At 37.0% G+C, this 13,421-nt stretch overlaps 1 protein-coding gene and 1 long non-coding RNA gene across 2 annotated transcripts in view; one reads left to right on the top strand and one right to left on the bottom strand.

Annotated features, from left to right (window-relative positions):
* LOC309647301 overlaps positions 1-13,421 on the bottom strand; it is a 144,171-nt gene that overhangs the window by 45,736 nt on the left and 85,014 nt on the right. The window contains exons 6-7 of the long non-coding RNA XR_014255919.1: positions 13,063-13,121; positions 11,646-11,712 (exon numbers count right to left, since the gene is read on the bottom strand). This is a non-coding gene — a long non-coding RNA (uncharacterized lncRNA). The remainder of the gene's footprint in view (positions 1-11,645; positions 11,713-13,062; positions 13,122-13,421) is intronic.
* Positions 7-6,663, top strand: KCNRG (potassium channel regulator). The gene is made up of 2 exons (XM_082434523.1): positions 7-1,795; positions 5,208-6,663. The coding sequence occupies exons 1-2, from the start codon at positions 1,215-1,217 to the stop codon at positions 5,446-5,448; spliced, it is 822 nt and encodes a 273-aa protein (XP_082290649.1). The 5' UTR covers positions 7-1,214; the 3' UTR covers positions 5,449-6,663.

The raw sequence follows: 13,421 nt of genomic DNA on the forward strand, positions 1-13,421 counted from the left end.
AACTGGCATTACCTTGTGCGAAGTTTACGTTTTAAGGAGGGTGGAGATTTATTTCAGCTTGCCTTTTATCTGCTTAGGTTTTGTAAATTTACCACCAAAGGAGTTTGGAGGTAAACTACAAAACTGTTAGGTGACTGCAAGCAAAGGCATGGGTAAAAACAAACAAAAAAACACATTGCAAGAGCAGGAAATGGACAAGCCACCTTTTTACTGGCAGCTAAGTGTTGTTCCAAAGTATCATGGCAATCTTAAGAGTAGTAAGATTAATTTAACGATAGATGAAACTATCAGCTATTATAAAGTACAAAATAATCAGCTAAACAATAAGGCTGTCCTATCTGCTCACATGAGATAAAGATGCCCTGTCTCCCACAGAACAAAAATACTTAATTTTTTCACCTTGTTTAGAATTCAGATGAAAACAAGAAGTGACTTTATCTTAGAACTGCTTTCAGTCAACCTTATTTCTGTCATGGGACAAGACATTCCTTGACAGTCCAGAGGGTCTTTACCCCAGTCTATTAATTTGGTTGAGAGGAGGTAATACAAGCAGGGACAGGAAAAGAAGGTGGCAACTAAATTTCAAGTACAGAAGAATCATTCTAGTTATGAGAAGAGTAGTCAAAATAAGCTGCTAGTTGAGGTAATGACTGCCTTATCCCCAACTGACAATCCAAGATTAGCCACTAAATTGCTAAAGGGATAGAAAAAATTAAGACAATGTTTATCTATAAATATTACCTCTGCCATGAGGACTCATAGTAGATAAGAGGTTTGGAGAGGGGGAATGCTTTTCTGCTCCCAGTATATATATATATATATATATATATTTTTTTTTTTTTTTAATATAGATTTACAAGAGGTTTTTATGAAGGTTCTTTTTTTTTTTTTTAAATGGGATACAGTAAAGGGATCTATTTGACACATGTCCTCAGACATATTGGCAGTTTTCCTTAAACTATGGAGTTCCTCATCTGTTACTTTTTCATTCTGTATACTGTACGTTCCCAGGCAACTCTCAAATTTGTAAACACAGCTATGGACACACTATTTGCTTTAACAGTAGTTACCTGGAAATCGAGGTCTCTGTTTCTGTTAAATTCCCCTCCCCTACATTTCTTAATCATATGTAACATTTGTGGTTACAGGTTGATTTTCAAGTTCCTAAGTCTGTGCCTGATGGTTTGTAGCCTCTAGTGTGAAGCAAGAGGAAAATGAGTAGTCAGGAACTGGTCACTTTGAACGTGGGAGGGAAGATATTCACCACAAGGTCTTCAACCTTAAAGCAGTTTCCTGCCTCTCGGTTGACACGTATGTTAGATGGCAGAGACCAAGAATTCAAGATGGTTGGTGGCCAGATTTTTGTGGACAGAGATGGTGTTTTATTTAGTTTCATCTTAGATTTTTTGAGAACTCACCAGCTTTTATTACCCACTGACTTTTCAGACTATCTCAGGCTTCAGAGGGAGGCTCTATTCTATGAACTTTATCCTCTGGTGGATCTCTTAAACCAAGAACACCTGCTACAGCCAAGACCTGCTCTTGTGGAGGTACATTTCCTAAGCCGAAACACTCAAGCTTTTTTCAGGGTGTTTGGCTCTTGCAGCAAAACAATCGAGATGTTAACTGGGAGAATTACAGTGTTTATAGAGCAACCTTCAGCACGGACCTGGAGTAGTAACTCTTTCCCTCCTCAGATGACCTTACTTCCACTGCCTCCACAAAGACCTTCTTACCATGACCTGGTTTTCCAGTGCGGCTCTGACAGCACGACTGATAACCAAACTGGAATCAGGTATTTTGTATTTTGAAGCCTCTATTCTACACCGGTTCCTGATGTTTCCCCTCAAAATTGAAATTTTCTCATTTCAGTTTTGGAAAAGAATGATTACTCAAAATGATTTTTTGGGGGGAGTAACCAGCAGAGTTGGGTGGAATGACCAGATAATTATTGTCCAAACTGAGATACTTTTCAGAGTGAAAGAAGGAGTTGTTATTATGTGGGACAATAGGAATAAATCAAAATTGTCCAGGGAAAACTGGGACTATGGTCATTCAAGTTGTAGGAGGAAACAATTTTATAGATTATGTTCCATTTCTATAGAATGAGAAGCCTTTTTCTCCCCAAGGGTTTCTTTTCGTTGCTGGTATATAGTAAAGGCTCAACAGTTTGTCATGATTTCCTTACACTATGTACAGTTCTTTCAGTCCTTCTGATTTGGCTACTGATTTTTCTCCATTCCACTTTATTTTTAAACACCATTAAGGCAGATATATCTCATGGCAAATCTGGTCTCCTGTTACATTGTTGGCACTCTTACACAACTCAAAATATTGGGATAGGCTGTCAGTATATTAAGGATAGTTGCTTCTGAGTCAGTCACTTTCTACCCCTGTTATTCTTGGCTGGACCCTAAGGCGGATTTCCACTCTACTGTCACGGACACTTTTTTTTTGCCCCTTAGAAATGTCTTAATGCTGTCCCACTATTATTTTACTGTGAAAGCTGGCCTTAATTTTCAGGAGGGGAAAAAAAAAAAGTCTGCATATGTTCTTTACTGACAGTATTTAAATAAGATACACGTTTTTGGGGTCAAGGTAGACAGACATATTTTGGGATATTTTCTTAACTTTTGCAGTAACCATCAGAAACGATCAATGTTTACCCCTCCCACAACATACCCCTTGGTCCTGCATACCAGCTGAAGAACCCTGGGCAGTAGGACAATTCTTAAGTTTTTACGCTTTATAATTTCCTGCCTTTCCAAAGAGGCATGAAATGTCATTTTGGGGAAAGAGATCCAGCTAACAGGCTGATTGTGGAGAAAACCTAAGACCCTATCTTCACCTCAAAATGTTTTAAGATACCTCTGGTCACAGTTGGTGGGGTACTAACATAAATAGAAGGGAAATTACCAGTTTTTTGTTTTTTGTTTTAAATTTGTGTGATTAAGATCTTTGGGGATCCCTTTCTAAAAAGTTAAAAAACTAAGAAAAAACGGTGTCATTGATTTCAAGAAGGAACATGCAAGATAAAAAGGTATCCTGGAAATACTAAATGCTCTTTAAAAGCTATGCATTTGGAGAAAATGACTATAATCTTGAAAAACATTAGAAACTCAAGTTGGGATATTCTTTGTGTGTACACAGTGACAGTAGTTTTCCCTTTGCTGTTAAGTGTTTGTGTTTTACAAATAGTACAAAAAAGTTTTTTCATCTTAATGAGAGAATGACATATTTAAATTCCAAAATAGATAATTCCAAAACCAGAAGCTATTTTTAAAACTGACTTTTTCTTGCATCACCAAAGAGTATTCTTTTCAGTTGTTTGAAGTTTAGAATTTTTTTCAGCCTATAAGTGGTCGTGATTTTTTTCTATAGTTCCAATTTCAAAGTAGAGGTAGATAACCCAAATAAGGTGACATTATTGGGAGTTCAGGTGATCGGATGAAAACTCTTGGTCTTAAGAGGCCCACCTTAGGTATATAATTATTTAGCTAGCAATCATTTTTATTTCTTGCTCACTCCTTGTGGTCTGAATCTGTCCATTCAGATGTTTTTTTTGAAGGTGGAAAGTGGAGGAGTAAGCTTGAATGGCTCCTCAGAGTCTGGTGTATCATCCAGCTGTTCAGTATGTTCTACTAATAGGATTTATCACTCTGAGGTCTTGGTAATCTAGCAAGTTGCTCAGTTATTATCTCTCAAGTTCACAGTACTAGAAATACTTGGCGTGCATCTTGCAGAGGGCCATACCACATTATCAAGTCAAGTTATGGTCACAGGATTCTAGAGTCTCTTTGGTAGCCATCTTCTATCTGACCTTTCCTTTATAAACTAGCTCAAATGGAAAAGTGTACTTGCCTTTTAAGTTTTTAAAATAAGTTTTGATTTTCCATTTCCCATGAGTTTCTTTTATCTTTTTCTTATGCCTTGAAATCTTCCATTTTTCATTTTGGCCTCTTAGGGAATCAAGTATTTAGGCCAAGTGATTTCTTGCAAGTACATTCCACTTTGTTATCACCTACTATATACTATTTGCATCTTAATTTTGTGAGATGTTCTGTAACATTTTTTCTCTTTGACAAAAGTTTCTAGGCTATAAAATCAAGATCTGGGGTTTGGGGGTAGATGAAATGATTTACTAATGTTAAAAATTTGCTGTATTAAACATAAATGTGCTTTTGATATGTACTTTGTAGTTTTATAATTCTTACATTTTATTATTGAATTTTTTTCTTTGCCTAGAATGAGTTTCTAAATGTGAGCTACAATAACCACTCTATCAATCATAATTAAAAGGAGGCCAGGGATGACCCCAAGGCTCTTTTTATCCCATAAAACCACAGATAGTTCAGGTTGCTGCCTGGAACTAAAGCCTTTTTTTTTTTTTTCACATCTCATAAACAAATGGTGGGAGGACACAAAGGATATAAAAATATCCTGATGGTAGATAAAGAAGGGGCGATATAGCTATATCTTTATGGACATGTTATGTTGACATTATTAAAGCAACATATAGTCAATCTGAAAAGTTCAGGTATATTTTTCTTGAATAATGTGTATCTATCAAGTTTTCCAGAAAGTTTTGTCATTTTGACTCCAGAAGCCTTTTGACCCCATGTTTTGCTCTTCAACAATGGACAGTTATTGAGAAAAATTGACAATAAAGTCTTCTTGACATTTAACATCTGCAAAATTTCACCTGAAAAATGCATTTGATAGGAGAAAGTCACAAAAGAAAATCTGTAATGTCAGTGCTGGTAATGGGTAAAATTAGATCTAGGGGGAAACTGTAAATGTATCAGATGTTCATTAAAATGATTGAATCAATTAATTAAATTGATTAAAACAATATTTAGTAAGTTGAAAACAAAATTTGGAAATAGTTAAATTGCATTATATGAAAATTAAGCTAATTTAATTGTTTGATCAAATTGTTTGCTCCAGAAAATAATTTCTCAATGAAAATTCATCAATGTTAGCTATATTCCTAAATGTAGAATTAAAATGACTTTGGAGATCACAGCAAGGTCTCTGTTTTCAGTAGCCTGAAAGTACTGGCTTGGATTTATAAATGAAGTCTTTAAAAGTATCTGATCAAAAAATGGTTTGATACCTTTATTTGAGGTTATAAATCAAATATTTCTGCTTAATTTTGCTGGTTATTAAAGGGCTGTTTTATAATTGAACATTTTTGTGTGTCCTAGGTATGTTTCTATAAAACCTGATAACCGAAAACTGGCCAACGGAACTAATGTCCTCGGCTTACTGATTGACACTTTATTAATGGAAGGCTTCCATCTGGTCAGCACCAGAACAGTATCCTCTGAAGACAAAACTGAATGCTATAGCTTTGAAAGGATAAAAAAGCCTGAAGCTCTTGCCATGAACAAAACACTGAAACCAGAGACTACCCTCATGCCAGAGCAATCTCAGAAAAAGAAATGAGGTTCTCTGTTCTCTTTTAGAGTAAAAAGAAATTGCCATTTTCTTGTTTGGAAATTCCATATTTAGGGCATATATGTTAGTCAAATATGTACTCACCCTAACTTTCTGGGCTTCTACCATGCCATCTTTGGGCAACCACAGCTTAACAGTGCTTAAGCCACACTGACTACTTGCTGCTCTAAACAACACCGTGCACTTGGTGCTTTGGCGCACGTTCCTTCTACCTTCAATGCCTCTTTCCCTTTCTCTTCTTCATGAACACTTATAAAGTGTTCAAGAATGGACTATGGAATCAGACTGCTTGATTTCTAATCCCAACTAAGTCACTTACTAGCTATATGGCTTGGGCAAGTCATTTAACTTCTCTCTGCCTCAACTTTTTCATCTATCAAATGAGGGTAATAAATATATCTCCCTTATAGGATATATGAGGATTAAAGGAGATAATGTAAAGCACTCAACACACTGCCTGGCACATGGTAGGCACTCAGTAACTATCAGTGGTGATAATGATGAAGAAGATGGGTGACCCACTTTCAACTGTACCTCTTCTGTAAGGCCTTGTTTTCCTTCTTTCCTAGGCATAGTAATCAGCCCTTTCCTCTATCTAGACTTACATGCCATCATAAAAACAAATTTTTCTCACTTGAATGTGAGCTCGATCCACTCAACAGTTTTAACTCTACTATGTGTAAAGCACTGTGCTGAACACTTGGTGAGAAATACCTTTGTTACCAATTAGCACCTACTCTGGTAAAAAGCTTTTGCATATAACTTCTACTAACATTTCAAATACACATATTACTTTTTAAAAAATATTTATTTATTTGGCTGCGCTGGGTCTTAGTTGCAGCATGTGGGATCTTTTAGTTGCGGCATGCAGAATCTTTTAGTTGTGGCATGCGAACTCTTAGTTGCGGCATGTGGGATCTAGCTCCCTGACCAGGGATCGAACCTGGGCCCCCTGCATTGGGAGTGCAGAGTCTTAGCCACTGGACCACCAGGGAAGTCCCCTACACATATTACTTTGACTTAGTGAGTCCTCTTGTAGGAATTTCTCTTATATACATGTCTTTAAAATATTAGGATAGGGCTTCCCTGGTGGCGCAGTGTTTGACAATCTGCCTGCTAATGCAGGGGACGCGGGTTCGAGCCCTGGTCTGGGAATATCCCACATGCCACGGAGCAGCTGGGCCCGTGAGCGACACCTACTGAGCCTGCGTGTCTGGAGCCTGCGTGTCTGGAGCCTGTGCTCCGCAACAAGAGAGGCCACAATAGCGAGAGGCCCGCGCACTGCGATGAAGAGTGGCCCCCCACTTGCCGCAACTGGAGGAAGCCCTCGCACAGAAACGAAGACCCAACAGAGCCATAAATAATTAATTAATTAATTAATTAATTAAAAGGTGCTAATAATTAAAAAAAAATGATGTTTTAAAAATATATTAGGATAAATATCTAGAAAGGGAATCATTAGATCAAAGAGTACCAAGTACTCTGCACATAGTAGGGTTAAAAAACATTGAGTGGAAGCAGTTGAGCAGCATTTTAAAAAGTACCATTCATTCATTCAAAAACATCTGTTAAACATTTGTTGAACACTATACTAAGTTTTCAGAATTAAAACATTTACTCATGACAAAAATCCTTATTCTGGGCTTCCCTGGTGGTGCATTCGTTGAGAATCTGCCTGCCAATGCTGGGGACACGGGTTCGAGCCCTGGTCTGGGAAGATCCCACATGCCGCGGAGCAACTAGGCCCGTGAGCCACAACTACTGAGCCTGCGCGTCTGGAGCCTGTGCTCCGCAACAAGAGAGGCCGCGATAGTGAGAGGCCCGTGCACCGCGATGAAGAGTGGCCCCCGCTTGCCTTAACTGGAGAAAGCCCTCGCACAGAAACGAAGACCCAACACAGCCAAAAAAAAAAAAAAAAAAAAAAAAAATCCTTATTCTCAAGGAACTCACATTCAAGAGAGACAGTGTATCATCATAACAGCAAAAATTGGAAGTAAACTCAAAGTTCATCAACAGGGAATGGGTATAAATTATGGTTCATACAGTGAAATACCGTGCAGCCTTTCAAAAGAATGAGACAGCAGTTTATAAACTAAGAAGGAAGGATTGTCAAATATATATCAGTTGAAAAAAAGCAAGGTGTAAGACAATGTATAAAATGGAAAAATATATTTCCACTTTATATGCGGTACCTAGTTTCCATTTGCGGAAAGATATATAATACTCATATATCTATATTCATGGAATTTTCAGCAAAGATATGTGTCACCTGTAGAGAGGAAACTGGGTGAGTGGGGTTTGGTTGTGGGAGGAAGATTTACTTTTCATCAGACCAGGTAGGTCTTTTTTAAAAAAGAAAGAAAAAGCCATACCTGAAAGATTGTGTGTGTGTGTGTGTGCCAGGGTTGGGGGCATGTTATGGCATAGTATGGCCTATTAGCGCATACTGACATAAATTTTACTCTTCCATCCTTTCTGTGAAACCCCTACACTTAGTAAAGAAATTACACTCCAGAAATTTCTAGTAATTACTTATAGATTTGTGTACTAAGTTGCAGGGAAGAAAGATTAAAAAAAAAAAATTTCCTAATAGTACCTCAAAAGATTATGTATAATGGAAAAGTGCAAAATACTTCAAGATTAGTAACGTTAAGGTTAGCAACGGAAAATAATGACCCAAATAAGAAAAAAAAGCCTTATGAATGAGTGTTTTGTTTTTGGTGGCACACATCCTCTCTTTATTGCAGAAAAAACCAACTTAGTTGTTTTAGTCTGTCATCTTAGTTTTGGGGATGATGTGTCTGGCCTGGTTCCCTTGCGAGCATCATATTCGAGGGCACAATATTTCTATTCTGCTAAGTTTTGGGCACGCGTGTGATTTAACTAGTTGGGTGTAGTTGGCATGGTTATATATGTTACACTGTTTAATTCCATATAGGGCTTTGCTGATAAGATGATTCAAAACTGATAACTGGTTAAAAGAATAGTGAAGCAAAAAATACTGTAACTACAGGTTGGCAAGGAATAAGACAGGAAATGTTTAAATTGCTATTATGTGTTCTTAGTCATTCACACTTGCCGGAAATTAGCTTGAGATGAGAAATAAAATGTTCTTTTTAATGTGCTAATAGAAACATTACCCTATGGAAACATGTAATATATATACGTTTAATTATTTCAGTCAGAAAATATTTATTGACGTCTACTGTGTGCCAAATACTGTCTAGACACTGGGGAGCAAGGAGCTGCAAGGAGCAGAGTAAGGTCTTCCCTTCTAGAGCTTACTACAATTACAATTCATAACATTGACAATGGGTTTAAATTAAAATAACTTAAGCCTTTAATTAAACAATTCCTCAAAAGTCATGGGTTCACAATCCAGAGGTCTTTAGAAGGAGATAGATTACCAAAATTTAAAAATATATATTATTCGTTAGGAAAAGTGTACTTTCAGAGTGGATTGAGTTTCTTATTTTAGTAAATATTTTAGAGATGATATTATCTGGAGACACATCTGTCAAGATTATCTAAGTAATAAGCCTCTTGTCTTCACTCCAACACAGAGTGGGGCACTGTAACGGGGATGTCAAGACGCGCAAGAAAGAGTCTTGTTTTAGAAAGGGAGGCAGGCCTATGGTTGGAAGAAAACAGGCTTATGTTAGATGCACCACAGGCAAATTTAAACTCTTGCCTAAAAGACTTTAACATCTTCATATGAGCATCACTTAACTTCTCGACTGAAGTGATTATAAGAAAATCATAAGAAATTATAAGAAAATAATGGCAGAAGCTTGTCTTGGCCAGCCAAACTGAAAACTTTGGTCTATCAAATCATATATTTCTATCAATCCATCTCAGATACACAGGTACGAGTCATCACAAAGCATGGTTTGTCAGTCTTAACAATACCAGTGATAGTTGGGCCTCCCCTATTCTCCCACTTATGTTTGTTTCAGCCTCTTTCCATCACCTACAGTTTCATTTCTGATAAGGCACTAAAGATTTTAGCTTATTCTTGAACCTCAACAATGTAACCTTATAAGTTGTTGGAAGTTCTCCCTACAAAGATTTTCTGAAAAAGAGCTCTAGTGTTGAATTTTACTCTCGAATTTAATATACGAGTCATAATTACGAAGAATCTACAAGTCATAATTACAAAGAATCCTTAGGTTATGTTAAAGTCGAAATTAATTCGGGCTGCTTTCAAAATATATCTGAATTCAGGAGCCTGAAGTAATATAAAATGGTCAAGGGAAAGCAGCTTGAGAAATATATGATTTAGGGAATTGTAAGCTGTTTCTATTTGTCTTGTATTCTGTTTATATCTGACAAATGTCAGCTTAGTTTTATAAGTCTTTGTATTGGTTCTCTATCATAAATAACAGAAATGGTCACACTAACAGAGACCTTGCTGGAATAACAAAAGACTTGCTAAGACTTCTAACTATTCCGTATTCTACTTTTATTTTTCCTCTGTGCTGGGGAAGTTGACTCTGTAATAGCACACTTAGCAATGTAAAAGCCACTAAGAGGAAATTTTTAAAAAGAAATTTGGGAAATTTTATTACCTTCCTGGAGCCAGTGAACCTGTGGAAAACACCAGTGTGACATCAAACTTAGTGTTTTAAACAAAAGTTCAAGAAGTATAGAGATGAGATGAAAATATATTACTAAAAATACTTAGATTTCTGGAAAATCAACAACATCATAGAAACCATAATTACTCACCAGCTTGGTCCCAGAACAGCTTTGTCATGAATTGTTCGGCCTTCTATTGGATCTATCTGAGATGAAAAGTTATGTGCAAATTTCACCAGAAGACTCATCATCTCAATATTTCTGAGCTCAGAAAATGCCTTAATATATATCTAAGCTATGAGGTCGATCCAACTCCCAAAATATTTTAATAGATAAAGAGCTAACACCTTACATGGTGAAGGGGAAATGAGTATTAAGCATGGCACAGAATAAATAAGCAACAAAATACAGCAAAATAAATAGGAATTTGCTCCCAAAACTGAATTGTGCCTAAGACTTATTTAATCATACAGAGCTTTCTGCACCTTCAGATTTCACACCAACACCTCAAATCTAGAAATCATTGTTTTAAAGTGGTTTTTTTACTCTATCAGTTGAGTAAAACACACTAACTACCAAGTGTTTCTATTTCATGTTACTTTTCTCATTTCACAATCTGGTAAGAATTTGAATGTCTTTGAGTTCCCAAGTTGGAAGCCAAACAGGAGAGGTTTATCTTACCCTTCTTGTAATAAGAGACCCCAAGAAAGTCTGGCTGCAATGTCTGAGGTTCCATGAGTTCTTTTAAGATGAGGACTGGGATTGAGCTTTACATTGGTCTTTATATTCCCCCACAGTGCTGGACATCTAACAGTCTTAACTGAACTGAACTGAACTGAACAGTTTGGAACACTATAGTCTCAGTAAACAGGCACTTGGAAAAACAAGAATTATAGTAGATTCAAAGATAGATGAGGATACTTTACATAAAGAGTCTGAAAGAGGTGATTCAAGTTAAAGACTACAGAAAAAAACCCATGGTATTTTCTACTAGAAGTTTATGTGGGTAATCACACAAAAAATGAGATGAAAGTCTAGATGTATATAGAAATACTAAGTAATTGAAAGTTATGCAAAATTGGACTTTCCTGGTGGGGCAGTGGTTAAGAATCCGCCTGCCAATGCAGGGGACACGGTTTCGAGCCCTGGTTCAGGAAGATCCCACATGCCGCGGAGCAACTAAGCCCGTGCGCCACAACTACTGAGCCTGCACTCTAGAGCTTGTGAGCCTCAACTACTGAGCCTGTGTGCCACAACTACTGAAGCCTGCACGCCTGGAGCCCGTGCTCCACAACAAGAGAAGCCACCTCAGTGAGAAGCCCGTGCACCACAACGAAGAGTAGCCCTCACTTGCTGCAACTAGAGAAAGCCTGCACACAGCAATGAAGACCCAACGCTGCCAAAAATAAATAAATTAAAAAAAAAAAAGTTATGCAAAATTATACATTTAACCAGAGTAAAATAGCTCAGCCAAAACTGGAATATACCATAATTTGCTAATAAAAATGCAATGCTACAAGAGTGCTTAGTAATTAAATAACTATTACAGGAATACAAATTCAGAATGAATGTTACATGACTATAACCAATATTAAATCTTGACTTACCTCCATAATTTAGGAGTCATGAAAAGATAGTTGAAGTCATCAGACCAGGCACATAAGTCAGATGCAACTAGGATGGAAATACAGAAACAAATGTTCCCAGTTCTGGATAACCTGCCTTGAAGACATAGGTTCACTGAATTCGGATTAATCAGATGGTTCAAGGATTTAGGTAAAATGGTATAAAAGACTCTGGTATATTCAGAAGACATGTTACTGAGTTTTTTAAAGGCTATTTTGGAGGCATAGATTAACATTTTAGGTTTCCTTACATATCATTAAAGCAGAACATATTAGAAATTTAAAATGTAGAGTAATGTGGTATTTCTGTCTCATGATGGGCATGTAATTACTAGGTAAACAGATCAAGATACTTTGACTTTCTAAATAGGAATCCTATAAAACAAGGTTTAGCTCCTAGAAAATCAAAATACTTGCTTTCAATTAATTAAAAAAAATTTTTTTTTTGCTTTGGTCACTTTTTAAACTTCTGGCTACAATTTAAGCAGTACTGAATTCCTATTTGATTTTTTTTGGCTAACACTTTTCTTCAGACGCAAACCCAATTTAGGGTGAAAAGGAGAAAATGTTTTAGACCTCTTAGACAGAAGCTTCATTTCCTCTTAACTGTATTTCTCCATCAAAAACAAGTATTCAAATAAGGAATCTCAATTATCTAAACCTATTTTTGGACATCTTCCGGAATTTCTTGTTATATCTCTTTTGAAATGCCACAGTTGCACTCTTGGAAAACTTGTCTTCCTGGTTTTCAAATTTCTGTTTATTATTACAACTCTTCAGCCAGAATGCCAGGTCTTTGTGCTGTACTGTGTCTTGAAACTGGAGACCAGCACATTTCCCACAGTTCAATTACTTGCTTTTCCATTTGAGAAATTAAAGCCATGTCAATTTTACAGTTTTAACTGACTGAATTATTTGGACTTTAAGTTCTCAATTTCATTCCCTCAGTGTAATACTGGGAAAGATCTTTGTTTAATGAATAGAAGCAAAGGTAAGGTTCCAGAATAATTAGGGGCTTCCCTGGTGGCACAGTGGTTAAGAATCCGCCTGCTAATGCAGGGGACGCGGGTTCGAGCCCTGGTCTGGGAAGATCCCACATGCTGCGGAGCAACTAAGCCCGTGCGCCATAGCTACTGAGCCTGTGCTCTAGAGACCACGAGCCACAACTACTGAGCCCATGCGCCACATCTACTGAAGCCCGCATGCCCTAGAGCCCGTGTTCCACAATAAGAGAAGCCACCGCACTGAGAAGCCCATGCACCCACAACGAAGAGTAGCCCCCGCTCGCCACAACTAGAGAAAGCCAGCGCACAGCAATTAAGACCCAACGCAGCCAAAAATAAATAAATAAAATAAATTTATAAAATAAAAGAATAATTAACACATTTTAGTCACTGACCTTCATAACTGATACCAGTGTAGGATTTTCCTATAGGCACAAGCTTGAGATATGACACTCTAAGAAAAAAAGGAGAGTTTTAATTCCATTTTGGAAATGTTTATTTAAGACTACATACCCAATCAAATAATTTTTTTATGTAAATGTATGTGTTTATGTACTTCTTTTTAAAAGAAAGGGATATACTGTCTTTAGTAAAGAACTTCAGTTAGCTTGTCTACCCTTATCAGTTTTGAGTGGATAACTGACGAATTTACCTCTCCAGCCAGACTTTTACATAGAATTCCAGTTCTGTATATTCAGTGACTTTTAATCAAAGCATTTCAAAAGGAACGCCTGGATATCATCTTAAATTCAAT

The sequence above is a fragment of the Balaenoptera physalus genome (assembly GCF_965194825.1).
Source record: "Balaenoptera physalus genome assembly, chromosome: 18".
Classification (NCBI taxonomy): Eukaryota; Metazoa; Chordata; class Mammalia; order Artiodactyla; family Balaenopteridae; genus Balaenoptera; species Balaenoptera physalus.

Excerpts from the sequence above, each read along its gene's own strand:
- KCNRG (XM_082434523.1), top strand. The coding sequence starts at position 1,215 with ATGAGTAGTCAGGAACTGGTCACTTTGAACGTGGGAGGGAAGATATTC. Across the intron at positions 1,796-5,207 it reads GATAACCAAACTGGAATCAG|GTATGTTTCTATAAAACCTG; the intron begins GTATTTTGTATT and ends TGTGTGTCCTAG.